Here is a 21176-nt window from a genome sequence, read left to right as displayed (position 1 = left end):
TTGTTCCCACAGGCAAACTGAGCTCGAACTTCAGGAGTTCCATCAAGCAATTTATGGAGTAAGTGCACGTTTTAAATGTGCAGGTGCAATGCTGCTTTTTATATTTGTGTGGGGTGGCCTCGGTGGGAATGGATATATTCACTAGTATTTTCCTTTTAAATGAGACAGGAGATTGGAAATCAACTTTGTTTAAAACAATGCCATCCCTCTGAACTATATGTTCCTCAAGTCCATGTTAATAATCTGTAAGGACCTGGGTGTGGTGGTTCTCGCCTGTAATCCCAGCTACTCAGTAGACTGAGGCAGGAGGATCGTGAGTTCAAGGCCAGCCTGGGCAATATAGCAAGACCATCTCAAAATGAGAAAAATAAAAAGAGCTGAGGATGTAGCTCAGTGGTAGAGAGCTTGCCTAGCAACTAGCATGTTTGAGACCTTGGGTTCAACTCCCAGGCAAAAGTAATAATAATAATAATAATAATAATAATAGTAGTAGTAGTAGTATATAAGGAAGTAATGGATACTGGTCAATGAGAACTTGTAGTGAGTGTAAGTCAGTCTGAGGGTTCTCTTCTAATGGGTATCTTAAGTCAATAATTAATTAAATAAATAATTAATTATAAGCCCATTTACAATACAAATCTTAATATTCCTCTCGTTAAATTAAGAGAATGTCCTCACTGTGAAGAGTCACATTGGCACAGTGTGAATAGAACTTCTGATATGATGGAATGAGTTACTAAACTCCCTTTTTTTTTTTAAGAAAAAAAAAACTGTCATTTATTTCAAAATATAAATTTCAGGCTTGTTGGACAAAACCCCACAACAGTTAACACTTAAACAGACGCCACTCTACTGTGCATTTAAGAAAAAAAAAAAAAAGAAAATCTTCAAAACCTAAAACAACAGGGCAACCTTCTACAGCCCAGTTAATATTAGACATTACTAACCTCCCTTTTGATCACATACGTATAAGCACTACCAAATTCAAGGTAGGAAGTTTCAAAAGCACGTGGACACTGTTGTGAAATCTCTACTGAGCTTACTGTGAAGGTTTTTCTAGGAAAAGGAAAAATAGTGTAGTTAATGTTCTTGGTATTAAAAGTCTCAAAAAAGACAACACATGTGCATCTGGAACCAAGTGTCAATAGATAACTTACATGCCAGAAGGGAAAAACTGGTATTTGCTGGCGTTGTGACTGGTGATGTTTTCAAAAACTTTGCCATCCATTGTGATGTTGATCATCTCATTAAAAGTATTCACAAATCTGAAACAGAAAACCATGGTCTTGTAACTGAACCACATAGCAATTTACTGTAGGTCATAGGACATGCATCTGGCATTGGGCTAGGACCCTTTTTTGAAGGACATGAAGATGCTTACAGAAAATCCCTGAAGTCCAAAGACAGATGGTTTAGCAACACTAGCTTGCCCTTGCTTGCCCACTCATGACAACAACCCTGGGAAAATTGCTTTAACACTGTTTATACATGTCGGGTGCTGTTCTAAATACTTTGTAAGTATTACCTGGTCTACTGACATTTGGGGATACTGAGGAGGCACTGAGATAGAGACTGAGTCCTTCCCTTTCCAGAAGGAAAAGGCTTCTGTGTTCCTTGCTTCAGAAGTGTTAGTTAAAAGAAGTGAAGGACCCAAAACAGAACTTGCCCAGTACCTAGAACACAGCCCCAAGAGGGATTCTTCTGGAAGCAGGGGAGAAAGACTTGTTATTTCTTTTACCTCCAGGAACCTGTGGCAGGGGAGGGTCACAAGGCTTAGAGAGAAAGAACAGGGCCAACCCACTAAAAAGAGACAGTTTTAAGTAATTTCTCTCAAAAGGAACTGACCCATGTGACTCTGGAGGCACAGTAAGCAGCACCCTGCAGGAGTGGAACAACCAATGAGCCTGGGCCAGGCCCCAAGTCCCCCTGCCTCAGCCTCAGGTGGAACCAGGTGAGCTGTCTGCCTTCCTGGGACCAGATGGGTGGTGAACAGCAAGAACAGGGGATTAGAGATCATTTTCTGAGATGTTCCGGGCTGTACAAGACCCTGAAATTCTTGTACCACTCTAGGAATGAGGTGGATGTTGCCCAAATAAGACCAGTTCATTTTTTCCTACCAAACAGGTGAGTGAAGGTTTATAGCAGATTATCCAATTTGAAGAAAAAGTAATAATGGTGTGTACATCTAAGTACTAAAAAGAACAACTTGACCTTTATATTCCTAAAATATGTGACCAAGTTTCATCAGCTTTGTGACACATATTAATTCAATACAGTAGTTTATATATGTAATTTATAAAGGATATCATATTCATATGTGGTGGTCTCATGCTCAAAATATTTTTATTAAAAGTGATCAAAAGTTTAAAGATCACTGGCACAGAGAAACTTCCTACATTTGGGCAAAGAAACAGGTAAGAATGTGGATTGTAGTATTGTTTGGAAAGTTGAAGAGAAGAATAATAAGTAAATTGTGGTATATCGATGCAGTGGAATACTCTACAGTGATAAAGTGAATGGATAAGAGATGTATATATCAATATGAATAAATATTAAAATATATTTTATAATCTCTATAATATTATAGAATAACATACACAGGACATAACTTTTATATCACATTAAGCTTAAAAATATACCAACAACATTGTTTATGGATACTATTATGGTTTAGATATTAGGTATCCCCAAAAGCTCATGTATAAGACAAAGAAAGAAGGTTTAGAGGAGAAATGATTAGATTTTGAGAGTCTTAACTCATGAGTCAAGTGAATTGATCCCCTGATGGGATCAACTGAGTGGTAACTGAAGGCAGGGAGGGTGCAGCTGGAGGAAATGGACATTGGGGGCATGCCTTAGGGTATATATTTTATATCTGGTGGTTAGTGGTATATATTTTATATCTTCTTCTTGGTCATCATGTGAGCCACTTTCCTCCACCACACTGTTCCACCATGATGTTCAGCTTTACCCGGATCCCTGAGGAATGGAGCTGGCTGTCTATGAACTGAAACCTCTGAAACTGTGGGCCCCCAGATAAACTTTTCTTCCTCTAAATTGTTCTTGTCAGGTCTTTTAGTCACAGCAGTAAAAAAACTGACTAAAACAGAAATTGGTACTAAGAAGTGGGGTTGTTGCTGTAACTAATCTGACCATGTGGTTCAGAAGCTTTTGGAGATTTTTGGAATTTGGAGGAGGAATTTTGAGATGTTTAGCACTGCAGGCTGGAAATGTTTTAGATTGTTGTAAGTGGACCTTAATGGCCTATTCTGATGGGAGTTCAGAAGACCAGAATGCCAACAGGACTACAGACAGTGAAGACAGGGCTCCAGATGATTTAGAGGAAAAATAGAACACTATTGGTAGTTGAATTGGAGGCCATTTGTGTTGTGTTCTGGCTGAGAAGTCTGCATTTTGCCTGTGTCCTGAAACTTTCTGTGAGGCTTATTTTAAGAGCAATGGACTTTTTAATCAGATAGAAGAAATTTCTAGACAGCATAGCATTCAGGCAGTGGCACGGACATTGCTGGTGGCTTTTAGTCAAATTTATTGTGCAGGAGCAGAAAGCAGAGCAGAAAGATTTGAAAAACTTGAACTTGAAAGGTGAGAGTAAAACTGGGGCTAAGAAAGTTACTATTATTAAAGACATTATTGCCACTAAAGAAATGCTGAAGACTTTGCCCAGAGACAATAAGAAAAATGGCTTGAGGGTATCTCAGGAATTGGCAAGATCATCTCCATCTCAGACTCAAGGAATTAAAAGTAAAAATTCCCTTGAGAAGAGACCAGTGGGGCACCCTTCTTGCATGAGAAGGCCTAGGAAGTTTTTTCAATATGCTCAGCCACCCAGGCACTCAGAGGCTGCTACAGCCTTGGTCCCTGGAGGTTTGGTCACTGCTCAAGATGGCTGCAGACCTTGGTGGGAACCATTTGGTGCTGGATCTGCAGGATTACAGGATGCAGGAGTTAGGAGGTCACAGAGGCTTCCACGAAGATTTCAAAGGAAGGTCTGGGAGGCCTGGCAAAGTGCAGCAGGGTCGGAGTTCCTGTGGGCACCCCTTGAGAGGGCAATGCATAGAGATGAGAGGAGGAAGCCAGAGCTACAGTGGAGAACTCCAAGATTAAGAAATGCCAGTACTATGGAATGTCTGCTGAGGAAGGCTGCAGGAATTGAGCTGAGATCATCCAAAAGAAAGGCCATGTGGGCTGCAACCAACAAGGCCACAGAGTGGAGTGACAGAAGCTCTTTGGACGGAACCTCATGATGCCATGTGCCCCAAGTGCCAGATGTGGCGCTATCAGACTTGTTTGCTCAGCTGGATTTCAGTCTTGTTTTGGTCCTATCCCTTCTTTCTGTGCCCATATTTTTGTGAATGGAAATGTTTACTCTGCCCCTTTATATATTGGATACTTGTAAATTGCTTTTGATTTTTTAGAGGATCTCACGATGCAAGCTTTCCCTGAGTCTCAAAGGAGGCTTGGGCTTGAACTTTAGGGAAATCTTGAATGATTGAGACTATGGGGACTCCTGGAAATAGACTAAATGTATTTTGCATTGTGAGATGAGCATGAGTTTTTTGGGGCCAGGAGTGGAATGTTATGGTTTAGATATTAAGTGTCCCCTAAAAGTTCATATGTGACACAATGAAGTAGGTTTAGAAGAGAAATGATTGGGCTATGAGAGCCTTAACCCAATCAATGAATTAATCCCCTGATGAGATCGGCTGAGTGGTAACTGAAGGTGGGTAGGGTGTGGCTGGAGGAGGTGGGTCTTGGGGGTGTGCCTATAGGGTATATAGTTTGTATCTAGCAAGTGGAGTCTCTTTCTGCTTTCTGATCATCATGTGAGCTGCTTCCCTCCACCACACTCTTCCTTCATGATTTTCTGCCTCACCTTGAGCCCTGAGGAAGAGCCTGCTATCTATGGATTGAAACTTCTGAAACTGTGAGCCTCCAAATAAACTTTTCCTCCTGCTCAATTGTTCTTGTCAGGTCTTTTAGTTACAGCAGGGAAAAAGCTGACTAAAACAGATGTGTACAATATATATCAATGGGTAATGTTAACAATGCATGAGGAAGATCAATATTAAATTCTCAACTAGTTTTTGACTGAAGTATTGCCATTTTATTTAAACGTTTCTATTGAAGGCAATCAATTAAGTCTTTCAAATGACTGATAACATGTAATCAAAAGGATTCTATTTGCTTGAACTTTTGTATGTTCTTCCTTTAATTCACATTACTCAGAAGTCTGACTTGCTGAAATTCTTTAAGTTGTCCTATTTATCAGTTATTTTCTCACATTGGGTTTCTAGGGCTTCCTTTTATTAATGTGTTGTCTCTGGGGCATTACTGAAATAACAACATCCTTGATCCATTAAGGATTTGATGTTTTCAGTCAATAGAAAGAGGTTTCTGAGTCATCTTTTATCACATGGGTTGAGGTGATGGTGGGTTCAGTGTATTACTAATCTCATGTGTCTCTTCACTTCCAAGATTTCATCAAAGACAATTTTTGAAAATAAGTTTTTATAGCATAGTACCATAGCAAGAAAGGATACCACAATCTAAATTTTCCAAAGTTTCCAAAATTAGGATATTTCTGAAGAAATCAAAGCAATGGAAACCACAGTCTGAGGCAAAAATGAAAACCCAGAGGTGCTTCTGGCTCAGAATCAAATACAGAGCTTAGGAAAGCACCAGGGACCATTGTCAGTGTATTTCCTTCCAGATCTATGCGGGCAGCTATGTATTTGTGCAGGTAGGTAGGACAGAAGGACAGCTCCAAAGATCTGAAAGAAGGTGTGTGGACTGAGTTGTATCCCTCCCAAATTCCCAGATTGGAGCACGAGACCTCAGTACCTCAGAATGTGACTATTTAGAGAGAAGGTCCTTAAAGAGATAAAATGAGGTCACCAGGGTGGGCCTCAATCAAGTATGACTGTTGTCCTTATATGAAGAGCAGAGCAGGACACAGGCATGCACAGAGGGAAGACCACATGAAGATGCACAAAGATGGCCCTCTGCAAGCCGAGGAGAGAGGCGTCACAAGAAACCAACCCTGTTGGCACTTCCACCTTGGACTTCCAGCTAGAGGAACTATTAGAACATAAATTTCTATGTAAAAAAGCCACCCAGTTGTTGGTACTTTGTCATGACAGCCCTAGAAAACTCAAATAGAAGAGAACAAAGAAAATAAAGGAAGGAACAAAAAATTGAAAGGACCTTGTGCTGGTAAAATGAATAAAATTACACCCATGTTAATTACACGGCAGGGAATTTTGGGAGTATCGAGAAAGAAGGCACAAAGAGCCTGATGAGAAGTTAAAGTCAATTACAGAGACCAGGAGATGCAATTTTTTTTTTTTTTTCTCTTTGGTATAGGCAAGTGCCAGCAGGTAAGAAGCCAAAGAAGTCAGCCTCCAAAACTCTGGGAGAAAATGGTGCCCAACTAAGGAACCAAGTGTGAGAAGAGAAAATGGCACATTCAGGCATGGAGGGACTTGAATTTACCTTGTAGCTTCTGGTGGTGAGATATTTGAGCATAGGCTGCAGCAAGACAAGAAAGGAGTCCAAGAAAGGTGACACAGAATCCAAGGCAGGAAGGCACTTACCTGGCATACCGGGGGAAAGCCTACTAGGACCGTGCCTCAGTGGGACGCAGAGCAGATGCTTACAGGAAAGAACAAAAGCTGTGCAAGAAAGCCCAGGTCAGATGAAAGGTAATGAGATGGGCACCACTGAGCCCTTCATGGGACTGTAAGAGGATTTTCCAGCTCATCTTGACATTTGGAAGATTTGAAGCCAAGGGATAGGTTTTCAAGGTTATACATTCCTTCTCTTTCAGACCACTCACACTTTTATGATATTATGAACAATATTTATAATGCCCTATTGTAAATACTGCTTTTTTTTCTATTTTTTAAGACTTAACCTAGTATGTGGAAAACACAGGAACATAAATATGATAAATATCCACAATATGAAACAAACTGGAGATGAGGAGAGATGAAACATAAAAGGTAATTTCTGCATTAGTAAGTAAGGTAAATTCTGTATTAGTAAGTTAACAGATGTCATCCAACTGGTCCCAATGGACAAAACACCAACAGACAGTATGTCCTAACACATGCCACCTCATACTGGTAAGAAGGCAAGCTGAGTCTTATGCCAAAATGGCTTTAATATTAGACCACTCCAACTGGTATTCAGAGAGAAACACTAAAAAAGGAAGGGGTTAATAACCCCACCCCTTGCTCTTTCTATCCATATATTACTCAAGAAGAATTAGAAAGACTGTTGAACACAGACAGTGGCCCCCCAATCTGGTCAACTATTTTGATCAGCTCAGTGGAGATGTTTCCTTCATTTCTCGTTAAGATTTTTTCTTTTATTCTTTCTGTGCTGTGCTTTCTTGCTGTGCTGATTGGTCAGGGACATATATAAATATACTTGTTTCTTTTTCTCTCATTCTTAGCATTTTTAAGTGTGATTATTTTTTCCTAGCATTGTCTTTTGAGGGTTCAGTATTTTTGGATTGTATATTATAGTTTGGTTTTGTATTATTTTCATTTGTTTATTTCTCTTGTTTCTCTTTCTCTCTTATCTTTTCCTGCTAATGACCAAATTTAATTGTTCTCTCTCCCTCTCTCCCAATACTTTGCTTCTTCTATTCTCCCCCACCTTTCATGTAAACATCACCTGCCACATCTCTTCTGCACTCTCTGTTCACTTTTTGAAATTGTAAATTCTTTTTTAACTTCTTATCACATTTTCTTTTCCCCTTAATTGTATTTTTACCATCTTTCAGAACTAACTGGTTTATAAAACTCCTGCTCCTACTGTTAAAGCTGATGCACTCATTACTGCTGTGAGTGATACAGTTGACACTTGCTGTTTACTTTAAAGTTAGATCTAGTTCATAGTTATTATTTTTACTGTTGACAATTGCTGAACTCACCATTCCTGTTTATTGGTGGTGATTAATGTTGAATAGGTCATAGCAGGAACTGGGTATTTACTTAATGCTGTATATTGTTTACAATAGATATTATAATTGTTTATTTCACCCCATTCCATAAGGTATTTAGAACCTGCATGGATACTAAAATTTCACAGATTAGAGACTCTGCTACTGAACTATCCATTCCTTGACATTACTCCAGCTCAAACAAGTGAGGAGACTAAAGCCCCAAACCAACAACAAGGATCCAGGGAAGAACAGAGAGAAACTTCAGTTCCCATCCCTTGGCATCTACTCATACATAAAAAACAGAGAAGTTCTAAAACAAATAAGAGAGATCTAGGGAAAGAATTGAGAGCATACACAGGAGATGAAAGGCCACTTTAATAAAGAAATAGAAAAAGTGAAAAGAAACCAAGGAGAACTCCTAGAAATGAATGACGCAATCAATCAAATTAAAAACTCACTTGAAGGCTTCACTAATAGACTAGATTGCATAGAATATAGAACCTCAGCCCTTGAAAACAGAACTTCAGGCCTTGAAGACGGGGTGTATGATCTTGAGTACAGAATGTAATAAAGGGAAAAGTTATAGAATATGACCAGAATATACAAGAACTCTGGGACAATATTTAAAGACCAAACCCTGAGAATTATTGGGACAGAAGAGAACCTGGAGATACATACTAAAGATGTTAAGAACATTTTCAAAGAGATAATTAGAGATAACTTTTTCAATATCAGAAATGAGATAGACATCCACAAATAGACTTAGTCAAATGAGAAACTCATCAAGACATATCATAATCAAAATGCCTAAAATAAAAAATAAGGAAAGAATATTAAACACCACAAGAGAGAAACATCGAGTCACATTTAGAGGCAAACATATAAGCCTCACTTCTGATTCTCAGCTCAGAAACTAAAATCAAGAAGAGGCTGGACTGAGATATTCCAAGCCCTAAAAGAAAACAATTGCCAGTCAAGGTTACTATACCCAGCAAAGCTCAGTTTCAAATTTGAGGGGGAAATAAAAACTTTCCACAACAAGAATAAACTAAAAGAACACATGAGCACCACATCAGGATCACAAAGAATACTCAAAGATAAACTGCACACAGAGGAATGAAAAAACAATCCCCAAAGCTCCAAAACAGAAGAAGTTCAATAGAACAATAATCCACTAAATGAGAATCAAGACAAGATAAAATAAGAGCAAAAAATCAAAATGCAGGAAACTACAAACATATATCCATATTAACACTGAATGTTAATGGTCTTGACTCCCAACTAAGAGACAAAAATTAGCAGAATGGATCAAAAAACAAGATCCAACTGTATGTGTTTACAAGAGATTCATCTTACAGGCAAAGACATGTACAGACTGAAGGTAAAAGGATGGCAAAAAATTCCATGCATATTGACCACAAAAACAAGCAGGAGTAGCTATTCTCATATCTGACAAAGTATATTTCAAGCAAAAATTAATCAAAAGAGACAAAGAAGGTCATTACATCTTAGTAAAGGGAAAAATCCAACAAGATGATATAATGACAGTAAACATTTATGCCCCAAATGTCAACACACTCAATTACATAGAAAAAAAAATACTCCATGACACTAAATTCCACATTGTCCCTAACACAATAATACTGGGTGATTTTAATAGACCTTATTAGCAATAGACAGGTTATCAAAACATAAATTCAATGAAGATATCTCCAACCTAAATAACACTGAAATTCAAATGAACCTAGTGGATATCGGTAGAATATTCTATGCCAAAACAGCTGAATCTGTCTTCTTCTCAGCTGTGCATGGAACTTTTCCCAAAATAGATCATATTCTAGGCCACAAAGCAAATCTTAGCAAATACAAAAAATTGATATAATTCCATGTATCCTATCAGATCATAATGGAATGAAGCTAGAAATCAACAGCAAGAAAAATAATAGAAACCACATAAATACATGGAGATTGAACAATATTCTTTTAAATGAAGAATGGATCAAAGAAGAAATAAGAATAGAAATCAAGAAATTCTTAGAATTTTTTTTTTTTTTTTTTTTTTTTTTTTGGGTGCTGGGGATCAAACCCAGGGCCTTGTGCTTACAAGGCAAGCACTCTACCGACTGAGCTATCACCCCAGCCCCCAAGAAATTCTTAGAAATGAACAGGAACAAAGTACAGCATATCAAAGTATCTGGGACAGTGTGAGAGCAATTCTAAAGGAAAATTTATAGCATGGAGTGCCTACATTAAAGAATTAGAGAGATTTAAAATAAATATGGTTATGTTCCACTCTAAGGCCTTAGAAAAAGAATAAACTAACCCCCACCCCAAACCAGTAGAAAACAGGAAATAATTTAGAGCTGGAATCAACAAAATTGGTAATAAGAAAACAATACACAGGATCAATGCAACAAAAAGTTGGTTCTTTAAAAGATAAATAAGATTGACAAACCCTCAGGCAAACTAACCAAAAGAAAGAGTGAGAAGACGGAAATCAACAAGATCAGAGATGAAAAAGGAGATATCACCACAGATCCTTTTGAAATCCAGAGGATTATCAGAACCTATTTTGAAAATTTACACTCCAATAAACTGGAAAATATGAAATACGTTGACAAAGTTTTAGACACACACGACCTGTCTAAATTGAATCAGAAAAGATACAGAAAACCTAAATAGATCAATATCAAGTAATGAAATTAAAACAGCAATTAAAAGTCTTCCAAAAATGAAAAGTACAGAACCTGACAGATTCTCAGCTGAGTTCTACCAGATCTTTACAAAAAAAGTAATACAAGTCTTTCTCAAATTAGTCTATGAAATTGACAGGAAGGGAACACTTCCAAATACATTTTATGAAGTCAGTATAACCCTGATACCAAAACCAGACAAAGACACATCAAGGAAAGAAAACTATAGCCCAATATCCCTGATGAACATAGATGCAAAAATCCTTAAACGATATTAGCAAACTGCATTCAAAAATACATCAAAATGATAATACCACTATAATCAAGTGAATTTCATTCCAGGGATGCAAGGTTGGTTCAATTTATGCAAATCAAAAAATGTAATTCACCACTTAAAATGAATTAAGAACAAAAGTCACATGATCATATCAAAAGATGAAGAAAAAGACTTTGATAAAATTTAACACCCGTTGATGTTAAAAACACTGGAGAAACTAGGGATCAAAGGAACTTACCTCACTATCATAAAGGCTGTTTATGACAAACATAAACAACATCATATTAAATACAGAAAAAACTAAAAGCATTTCCTTTAAAATCTGGAACAAGACAATTTTAAAGGAAATGCTTTTCTACAATGAAAATTATAGAACATCAAAGAAAGAAATTGAAGAAGACCTGAGAAGATAGAAAGACATCCCATGTTCTTGGATAGGCAGAATCAATATTGTCAAAATGGCCATACTACCAAAAGCAATACATATATTCAATGCAATCCCCATCAAAATACCAATGACACTCTTCACAGAATTAAAAAAAGATTCTTAAATTCCTTTATAAGAATAAGAGACTCAGAATAGCCAAAGCAATACTAAGCAAGTAAAGTGAAGCAAGAGGCATCACAATACATGATCTGAATTTACACTATAGAGTTGTAGTAACAAAAATAGTGTGGAATTAGCATCAAAATAGACATGAAGACTAATGGAACAGAATAAAAGACAGACAAATCCATATGCCAATAAGCTGCTGATATTTGACAAGTGCCAAAATTTGTTTTGGAGAAAAGACAGCCTTTTAAACAAATGGTGCTGGGAAAACTGGATAGCTATATGTAGAAAAATGAAACTGGACTCCTATCTCTCACCTTGCACAGAACTCAGGTTGAAATGAATCAAAGACTTAGGAATTAGGCCAGAAACTTCGCAATTGCTAGAATAAAACATTGGGTCAACACTCCATCATACAGATGCGGGCACCGACTTCCTTAACAAGATCGCCAAAAGCACAAGAAATAAAACTAAGAATCAATAAGTGGAATGCCATCAAATTAAAAAGCTTCTGTACAGCATAGGAAATGATTAATAGTGTGAAGAGAGATCCTACAGAATGGGAAAAAATCTTGGCCAGTTACTCCTCTGATAGGGAATTAACATCCAGAATATACAAAGAACTCAAAAAACTTAACAGCAAAAACCCAAATAATCCAATCAATAAATGGGCAAAAGAACTAAACAGAAACTTCTCAAAATAAGAAACGCAAATAGCCAACAAATATATAAAAAAATGTTCAACCTGTCTAGCAAGCAGGGAAATTCAGAACAAAACTACACTAAGATTTAATCTCAATCCAGTCTGAATTGCAATGATCAAGAATACAAACAATAATAAATGCTGGCAAGGTTGTGGGGAAGAAAAGGTACACTTGTACATCGTTGGTAGGATTGTAGACCAATACAACCACTCTGGAAAGTAGTATAGAGATTCCCCAAAAAACTAGGAATGGAACCACCATATGACTCAGCCATCCAACTCCTTAATGTTTTCCCAAAATATCTAAAATCAGTATGCTACAGCAACATGTCCACATGAATGTTAATAGCAGCACAATTCACAACAGTTAAATTATGGACTCAATCCAGATGTTTGTCAGTAGATGAATGGATTAAGGAATTGTGATACACCCACACATACACACACACACGCACACACACAATGGAATTGTACTCAGACAAAAGAATGAAATTATGGCATTTGCTGGTAAATTGGACAGAAATGGAGAATCTCATGCTAAGTGAAATAAGGCAAACTCAGAAACTCAAAGGTCACATGTTTTCTTTCCTATGTGGAAAATAAAGGAAAGGAGGAGGGAAGAATAGGATAACATAAAGAACCACTCAAATATAAATTAATAGAGAAGCAAAAGGAAGTCCAGTAGAACAGAGGAAGGAGAATGAGAGAGGCGAGGGAGGACAGGAGGGGAAAGGGGGCAAATCAAGAACTGAAATAGACGTCCATGCATGTATAAGTTTGTTGGGATGAACCCAACTACTGTGTATAACTATGAAGCTCTAATAATAAATAAATAAATAGATAGATAGATGAATAAATAAATAAATTGGGTTTCACCAAAATTTTTAAAATAGTGAGATTGCAGAACATTTTTAGTTTCAATGAAGCCTAATTTATCAAATTTTTATTCTATGGATTTGTATTTTTGGTTTGACATCTAAGAACCCAATGCCATAAAGATTTTAATGATTCTTGCATACATTTTGTAGCTTTGCATTTTAATATGCATCCTTAATCAATTTTGAGCCGACTTGCATATATGATGTGTAAGAATGTTTATATATTTTTTCTACAAGAATTTGTGTAAGACATGAGATTTAGTTCATTTTTTACATATGAATGGCCAAATGTTTCAGTTCCATCTGTTGAAAAGACTTTCTTTAATCCATATAATTATCTTTGCACTTTTGGCAAAAAGCAGTTGGCTATACTGTGTGGGTTTATTTCTGGACTATTCCATTGATCTATCACTCTATTTCTTTTTCAATACCATTCTGTTTTGATTTCTATAACTTTATGTAGTCTTAAAATTAGTAGTGGTGTGAGCAGTGAAACTTAAAAAAAAAAACTATTTTGGCTATTTTAGTTCCTTTGGTTTTCCATATAATTTTTTAATCATCTTGTTTATGTTTATATAAACAACGCCATGATTTTGATAGGGATTACACTACACCTATGGTGCTCAGTTGGGGAGGGTTGCCATCTTTTCTATTTTGAGTCTTACAAGGTTGAACACAGTGTGTCTCTCCATTAATGTTGCTCCTCCCTGGTTTCTTTCCTAAGCATTCTGTAGTTTTCAGCACTCGAATGCTGCACAGGACTTGTTAGATTTATATTTAAGTATTTCATACTTGGGGGGATATAATAAATGATATGGTTTTTAAAGTTCAGTTTCCAATTTTCATTTTGTAATGGGAATTTTTGTTGTTGTCCTGTGAACTTCTAAACTCACATATTGATTTTATGAGCTTTTTGCTCGAGTCCTGAGGACTTTCTAATGTAGACAGTTGTCAACTGTGAGCAGGAGTAGCTTTATTTCTTCCTCTCCAATCTAAATGGTTTTACTTCTCTTTCTTGTCTCATTGCTCACCCAGAAGGATGTTAGATGGGAGTGGGGAGAGTGAAACTATCCTTGTTCCTGACCTTAGGGAGAGTATTAAGACTTTCACTAGGAAGCGCGACATACTTGATGTTTTGCAGGTGTCCTTTGTAAGGGTAAGAAAGTTGTTTCCTATTCCTAGTAGGCTGAGATTTTTTAAAAATCATGAATGGACTATGAATTTTATCAAATGGTTTTTCTGCATCAATTGATAAGATGGTGTGGATTTTCCTCTTTAGTTTTTTAAGATGATTATGTTGACTGATTTTTAAAAATTTGTTCTAATTGGTTATACATGACAGTAGAATGCATTTTGACACATTGATGTTGATTTTTAAAATTTGGTTTTTTTTAGATATATATATGACAGCAGAGTATATTTTGACATATGTACATGGAATGTGACTTATTCTAATTAGGACCTCATTCTTATGGTTGTGCATAATGTGCAGTTTCACTGGTAGTGGAGACATTTGTGAACACAGGAAAGTGATGTCTAATTCATTCCACTGTCTTTCCTTTTCCCCTCCCCACTCCCTTCACTTCCTCCCCTTTTGTCTAATCCAATGAAATTCTATTCTTCCCACCTCCCCTTATTGTGTGTTAGCATCCTCTTCTCAGAGAGTCATTCGGCTTTTGGTTTTTTGGGATTGGCTTATTTTGCTTAGCATGATAGTCTCCAGTTCCATCCATTTACCTGCAAATGCCATAATTTCATTCTTCTTTATGACTGAGTAATATTCCATTGTGTATATAGGCCACATTTTCTTTATCCATTCATCTGTTGAAGGGCACCTAGGTTGACTATAGTTTGGCTATTGTGATTTGAGCTGCTATGAACATTGATGTGGCTGTGATGTTGACTGATGTCTAAGACTGCGTGTTGAACTGGCCTTAAACTCTTGGAAGAAACCCTATCTTTCCCTTTCTATCTGGTTGTAGCTGGGCTTCACTATGGGTATGCATCACTTCCATCAGAAGCTGCTAGAACTCAAGTTTTAAAGAAATACACCAGTCCCCAAGAAAGGCAGGATTATAATTTTTTTCTAACAAATTGAGTTGATACAGTGTACTCTTGGTTATCAAAGAGACTCGTGCAGCGTTGGGATTTTGAATTGATGAATGCTTATAATGTGTTCAAAAGCACAATACCCACTACGATCTCAGTCACGCAAAACGCGAATGCGTTTCATGCTTTTCCTCAAGCATGGCCTGCAGGGACTGGTCCAACTAAGTGTCTGGTGACTGGGTGGCTTTGCTCTTTGCTTGTGTTTTTGTCTTTCCTGTAATGTACATGTTAACTTTTAAAAAATGAAAGCTATTTTAAAAAAACAAAAAAGAAAGAAAGTAAAACCTGCTCATACCTGATTCCATTTTCTCCCTTTTCTGGCTTCTTGATGAGCTCATCCTTCACCTGAGAGAGAAAACAGAAAAGCACTTCCAGCTCTGCTCCCTTAGAATAAGCTCAGTGAGCACTTAGGCCTTGAGGACAGGGACTCTGCCCCCCACCCGGGAGCTGAGGCACAGTGGGCACGGGGCGGCTCCAGCCTGCCATCTCCCAGGCTAACAGGAGCCTCGACCAGTCTTGATCCTGCGCTGCCCGTGGTGCCAAAGAACACCCCTCCCCAAGGATTTAGACTGAGCCACTCAACAGCTCCCTAACTAAGCAGATGACCAAGGAAGTTAGTCGAGGCTGCAGTTTAGCGGAGGCTCACTTACACCCTGTGCAGAAGGCCCGCGGCGGCTCCACAGGTCACGTGCCCGCCTCCCTGCGAGCTCAGTGGTAGGTGTGGGTGTCTCCATTTTCTTATCAAACACTTTGTTCGGATTTTATTGCTTGTACATGACATACCCACTCTATTTTTTTGAGACTACTCTAATTCAGCACACATTTTTAAAAATCACTGAAATTAAAGGTATATTTCAAACTTCGTCTCAAAAAGACCCTGAGAATGCACCCACGTACTGTGCCTGACACACACACACAACTGCACATGAGCATACACAGCACACACACATGTGCACACATACACATCAAACCATGCCCAGAGCTTTTTAAAAAACTGAATTGATATTAGCCCTTCCTGTCCACCAAATTGTTACAGGAAGTCAAATAACTTGTTCTTGAAGAGGGTAGGAACTGAGGATTATCTAATATCATTCTACCAGAGGTTAAACAAAGTCACACCAATAACAAGTCATGTGCCCAGTATCACAGGTGGCTAAGGGCTAGCCTCGGGGTCAAGGACTCACCACTTGGTACTGACTGGGTGCCCACACTAGAAGGGTGTAGCGATGACCCTTCTCAAAGTCCTGAGTTACTGTAGAGACCGGTGACCCATCTGAAGAAATGTTGATGCTTGTCAGTTTGTTTACATCAAAAGACATAAAGTCGTTTGTCTGAGGAAGGAGGGAGGAGCCAGAGTTAATAGCAGAGTCCAGTGCTGCAATACACATTCAAACTTTGTGAGAACATGTTATTTGACACGCCAACTTTCCAAGTTCAAGTTCACACACATCGAAAATGCCCCGTGGAGAACTGACATTTATTTCTCTTAGCCTTGTACCTGCCTGCATGGACTCTCATGGAGTTTTATTAGTATTACTACAAGATTCTACTTTTCATCAAGTATTTTACTTTTGTTTTCTGAAAATAAATGCTGAGGAAATTATTTCTACCATTCAGCAAAAAATAGCATCAGGGGAAGAGCAAGAGTCCTGGTGGGAATCAGTCCTGGACTGTCCCCAAGCATCTGGACTCAGACTTTTTTAAACATCAAGGTTACTAGTTTGGCGAGGTCTAAGGTAGTGGATCCAATCATGGCTGATGAGGAATAAGAGCCGCTTACATAATCTCAGGGTTAGGACTCAGGATCAGAATTTTCAAAGTTTTCCAGGCGATTCCAGTCTGGATTTAAGTTGAGGACCAGAACAATGCTGTCAAGAGCAGGATTTTCTGACCTTGGCACTGTTGACCTTTGAGCCAGATAGTTCTTGGTCATGGAAGGCTATCTGTCAACTTCGCTGGCTGCTACATATGAGAAGCCAGGAGCATGCCCCTAGTTGCAATGACAAAAAATGTCTGTAGGGTTTGCCAAATGTCCCCTGGGGGAAACAGCCACTGCTTCAGAACATGGGCCTTCCCTGCTGTTTGCAGTGTGGTTTCTTGTAGCAGCAGCACCCAGCGGCTTGTGAGAACACAGCATTGTGGACCTGCACTCTCAAGAGCTCCCAGGCCATCTGCGCTTCCCCGAAGCCTGCTGCTCTAGGGTGCAGCCCACAAGGTCAGGAGACTTGGACGCTTCCCCCTGGGCTGGTCTTGGGTTGTATCCAAGGACCAGGAGAAACAGCTTCTCAAATTCTATTATGACTCAGGCCAGAAGGAGAAAGAGAGGGTGGCATTTCCCTGCACTTACTTGAGACATTTGGCCAATGGATACCATCTCTCCAGGAAAAGATACGTTCACGTTGACATTTCCTATATTCAAGACTTTAATCTGGACTTCGTTCCCCTGGGGGAAGACTGGAAGAGTTTTCTGGGGAAAAAAAAAATGCAAAGGACAGTGAGGTCTTCAGTGGTCCCTGAAGATCATCTTCACTCGCCTCTGGGGTCACTTTCCCTTGAGCCCTTGAAAGCTGCGCTGGCAGAGACCTGTCGGCACCCTACTACCCATGCTGATGCCTTCACTTGCCACCTGGCACCCAGAGGAAAGGAGAGCATGGGAGTAACTGGACAGAGGCTGCTCTCGCCTCCCTTCGCTACCTCTCGGTCAGCAGATGCCAGTTACAAAGCCTGGTACTGGAGGGAGTCAGAGTAACTGCAGCCTAAATGAGCGTCCCTCTGTCAGGGCACCTGGGGTCTGCTCTCCCTGACTCCAGTGTCCTCTCTTGCACCTCTGGAAGCCCCATGCTTGGCCCTGGACACGGTGGGTACTTGGGCCGTCTTCTCACAAAAGCTTTCTGTCCTCGTGCCTCCACACCCGTGCTGGGTTTCTGGTCTTTTTCCTACTCTGTTGTTAAATGCAGTGCCACTGAAGCAAGCCACAAAGCCAGCTATGGCCCGGCGAGAGGCCACAGGCGCACAGCAGCATCATTCACAAGAGCCAAGAGCTGGAGGCACCCAGCGTCTGGCGACCAAGGAATGGAGGAAACCAAACGTGCTGCACACATACAGTGGAATATCAGTTAGCCTTACAAAGGAATGAAATCCTGTTGTGACCTGGATGAGCCCTGAGGACATTATGCTGAGTAAAATAAGCCCATCAACGAAGGACAGATACTCTGATCCCACTTAGGTGCCTGGTGGTTGCCAGAGGGTGGAGAGCCGCCGCCGTTACTGAGCACAGAGGCTCAGCTGGGAAAGGGAAGAGGTTCTAGAGGCGGACGGCAGGGATGGTGTGCCCTGAGCTGTCCACTTAAAAATGGATAAGATGACGCATTTCATGTTTAGCACAATTACATTTTAAAAAACAAAAAGAAATTAAAAGAGAAAGGAGGGGAGAGAGACAGAGGCAAAGAGAAAGAGGGAAGAGAGAGAAGCCCTCTCACCTCTTGTTCTATGTACCACATGCCTCCCATTTCTAGAACCAACGCCTGACCTCTTCTAAGGAAGCCCGCCCATCTGACCCTATTCCCACTGCCCCTGCTTTTATGAGTCCACATTGTAAATGGACTGACAGCGATATTTTGCCCCTCACCATCTGCCATTCCAGCGCCTAGAACTCCACACAGGGAGAGACCCTGGTCTCCCCGAATCCTCTAGCCCAGGAGAGAGACACTCTGAGCGCTGGAGACTCAAGGAAAAACTCACATCGATTTCCACCTGCACGATGGCAGCCACCACAAAGGCCATGGAAGCCAGGAACATCCCAACTGTCATCTTCTTCAAGGAGCTGATTGGGACAAAAAGAAAGTGAGCCTCGTCCAGTTCCATGCAGATGCGCTAAGGAAAGGCCCTGAAGGAAACGTGCTCCCCAACAAGACTGGCTTCCTTATAGAGACATGTGCTGCGAGTGTCTCTCCCTTATTCCTGACTGAGACCACAGAGGGCTGATGAAATGGAGCTTCTCATTTGCATTTTTATATTTAATTTCTAGAAACTGTAGTTGAGGTGATACTCGGAATCACAGTGAACATTTCATCATCTACATGCAAAAAAGAGCCTCAATTAGAAGCTTTTTCAGGCTGTCACTAATACAATTTTGTTTTAAAGGACATTTTCAGGAACATCAGCATATAAATATCTATTTAATTCATTTCCTTTAAAACCCCACCATTGAGGTGGCTGGTAAGAGGGACATCCCTGGGGCCCCAGTGATCTGGGGGCAGAGAGAACACGGCCCCTGCACAGCCCTGGACCAGCGGCGTATCAACCAACCCAAACCAACCAGGCACCTACGTGAAATTGAAGCCACATTTTGCAATCAGAGGGTACACCACAGCGTCTACAATGGGGACCATGATGACAATCAAGATGGCATTCACAGTCTGCAGAGGAAGTGAGGACAGATGTTAATACCGGCTTGAGGGCCACCTGGATCTCTGAAGGCAACATATTTTCTCCTTACCTGCATCTGATCCGGCTGAATTTCAATAATTCCCTAAAAGAGGTGTGAGGGGTCTCATTAAAAAATGTCATGAAAGGGAAGGATAAAGAGGGCAAAGGGACTGAAACAGCGACAGGAAAGGTCAACTACCACGCGGGCCCAGACTTACAATTTTCCCGGTCATGGTGGTTGCTTGCAGTGTCCACCGGGAGCCCTAAACACAAACACATTCACCGCATCATTTGGGAAGGTGGCTTTGCACATTTTTACCAGGCATTGTGGGATCTTTTCTAAATCAGGAATGAGGTCTGAAATGCTGTGGGGTTTAAAGCTGCTCTAACACCAGGGACAAGGAAGCAAGCTGCACTTCTGTTGACGAGGGACCTGTACATAGCCCAGTCCCTCCTGTAGATGCAGCAAGCACCGCCCTGAGGTGAAGCCACCTGCAGGAGACCCCAGCGCACATCGCTGAGCTGGTGAGCACAGCCCAGGCAGGGGAGGGCGGCTTCGTGCCCCGCGCCAGTCTCTGCTCCCTGGCATCAGCATCAATAGCTCTGTGGTTGTCAAGAGCCAGTTTGGACAGTCTGGGGGCTTGAATGGATCTACGTATCTACGTCAAGAGTGGTGGGCATAAATCTGGGCAGCCTGGTTATAATACACGTATTTTATAACTAAAGAGTGAACGTGCAATGTTTCGATGAGAATCTCAACTCCACCAGGAGGGCATCATGCAAAGCTCCTGTTTGAGCTCTTAACCCACCAGCCGCTGGGTACTTTGTGGACAGTCTCTGATTTGATCTCACTGCCTCGAGGTGGGTTATTCTGACCTGTCCGGAAGGGTTACAAGTTCTTACCAAGTCTCCCAGCTCCCAAAGTCTGATTCCAGGAGGCTTCTATCCACCTGTGAGACTGCTTCCCTACTCCCTATGGGGAGAGGGGCTAAACCTCATATTTACAAATAAGGAGATTAATGTGTATGTTCACATTTTTCCAAGAGATGATTTACCCTTATAGTGATGCTCGTTGTACAATGAAAATGTGTTCACAATTTTTTTTAACTTCAGTTTCTAAAAGAAATAAGATCCTATTGCTTTGGCTGCTGAGACCCATGTGCTGAGCTGGCACTACTGTGGCAGGTTCCAGGGTGCGTGTCACAGCTGTAGGACAAACAGCAGAGCAGAAGTCACCCATCTGGTCTGGGTTCCTGCTCTGGGGATGATTCTGGTGTGGTCACTTTACGTCACTGCATGGAACTTTGAGTCCAAATGTTCCATTTTAAAGTGGAAGGTATCAGGCCCCTCTCAGGTTAAATGTGCCATGGATTCTGTCAAAGGCCATGCCTCTTTTTACCATGCTGCATAAGGAGGAAAATAAGCTCTTTTCCTTTCTTTCTCTTCCTTCCTTCCTCCTTCTCTCCCTGTCTTTCTCCTTCCTTCCTTCCTTCCTTCCTTTCTTCCCTCCCCCCGCCTCTTTCTTTACCCTGGGTATTGGGGATTGAACCGAGGGATGCTCTA

At 40.2% G+C, this 21176-nt stretch overlaps 1 protein-coding gene across 1 annotated transcript in view; it reads right to left on the bottom strand.

Annotated features, from left to right (window-relative positions):
• Slc15a1 (solute carrier family 15 member 1) overlaps positions 1–21176 on the bottom strand; it is a 51382-nt gene that overhangs the window by 3622 nt on the left and 26584 nt on the right. Inside the window, exons 12-20 of the mRNA XM_047553064.1 lie at positions 19832–19876; positions 19684–19716; positions 19515–19603; positions 18927–19008; positions 17533–17652; positions 16370–16516; positions 15481–15530; positions 1158–1265; positions 948–1056 (exon numbers count right to left, since the gene is read on the bottom strand). Coding sequence (XP_047409020.1) covers positions 948–1056; positions 1158–1265; positions 15481–15530; positions 16370–16516; positions 17533–17652; positions 18927–19008; positions 19515–19603; positions 19684–19716; positions 19832–19876 — 783 coding nt within the window. The remainder of the gene's footprint in view (positions 1–947; positions 1057–1157; positions 1266–15480; positions 15531–16369; positions 16517–17532; positions 17653–18926; positions 19009–19514; positions 19604–19683; positions 19717–19831; positions 19877–21176) is intronic.

The sequence above is a fragment of the Sciurus carolinensis genome, chromosome 5 (genome assembly GCF_902686445.1).
Source record: "Sciurus carolinensis chromosome 5, mSciCar1.2, whole genome shotgun sequence".
NCBI lineage: Eukaryota > Metazoa > Chordata > Mammalia > Rodentia > Sciuridae > Sciurus > Sciurus carolinensis.
Note: the sequence above shows the minus strand (reverse complement) of the source record. Positions and strands in the feature narration are given on the sequence as shown.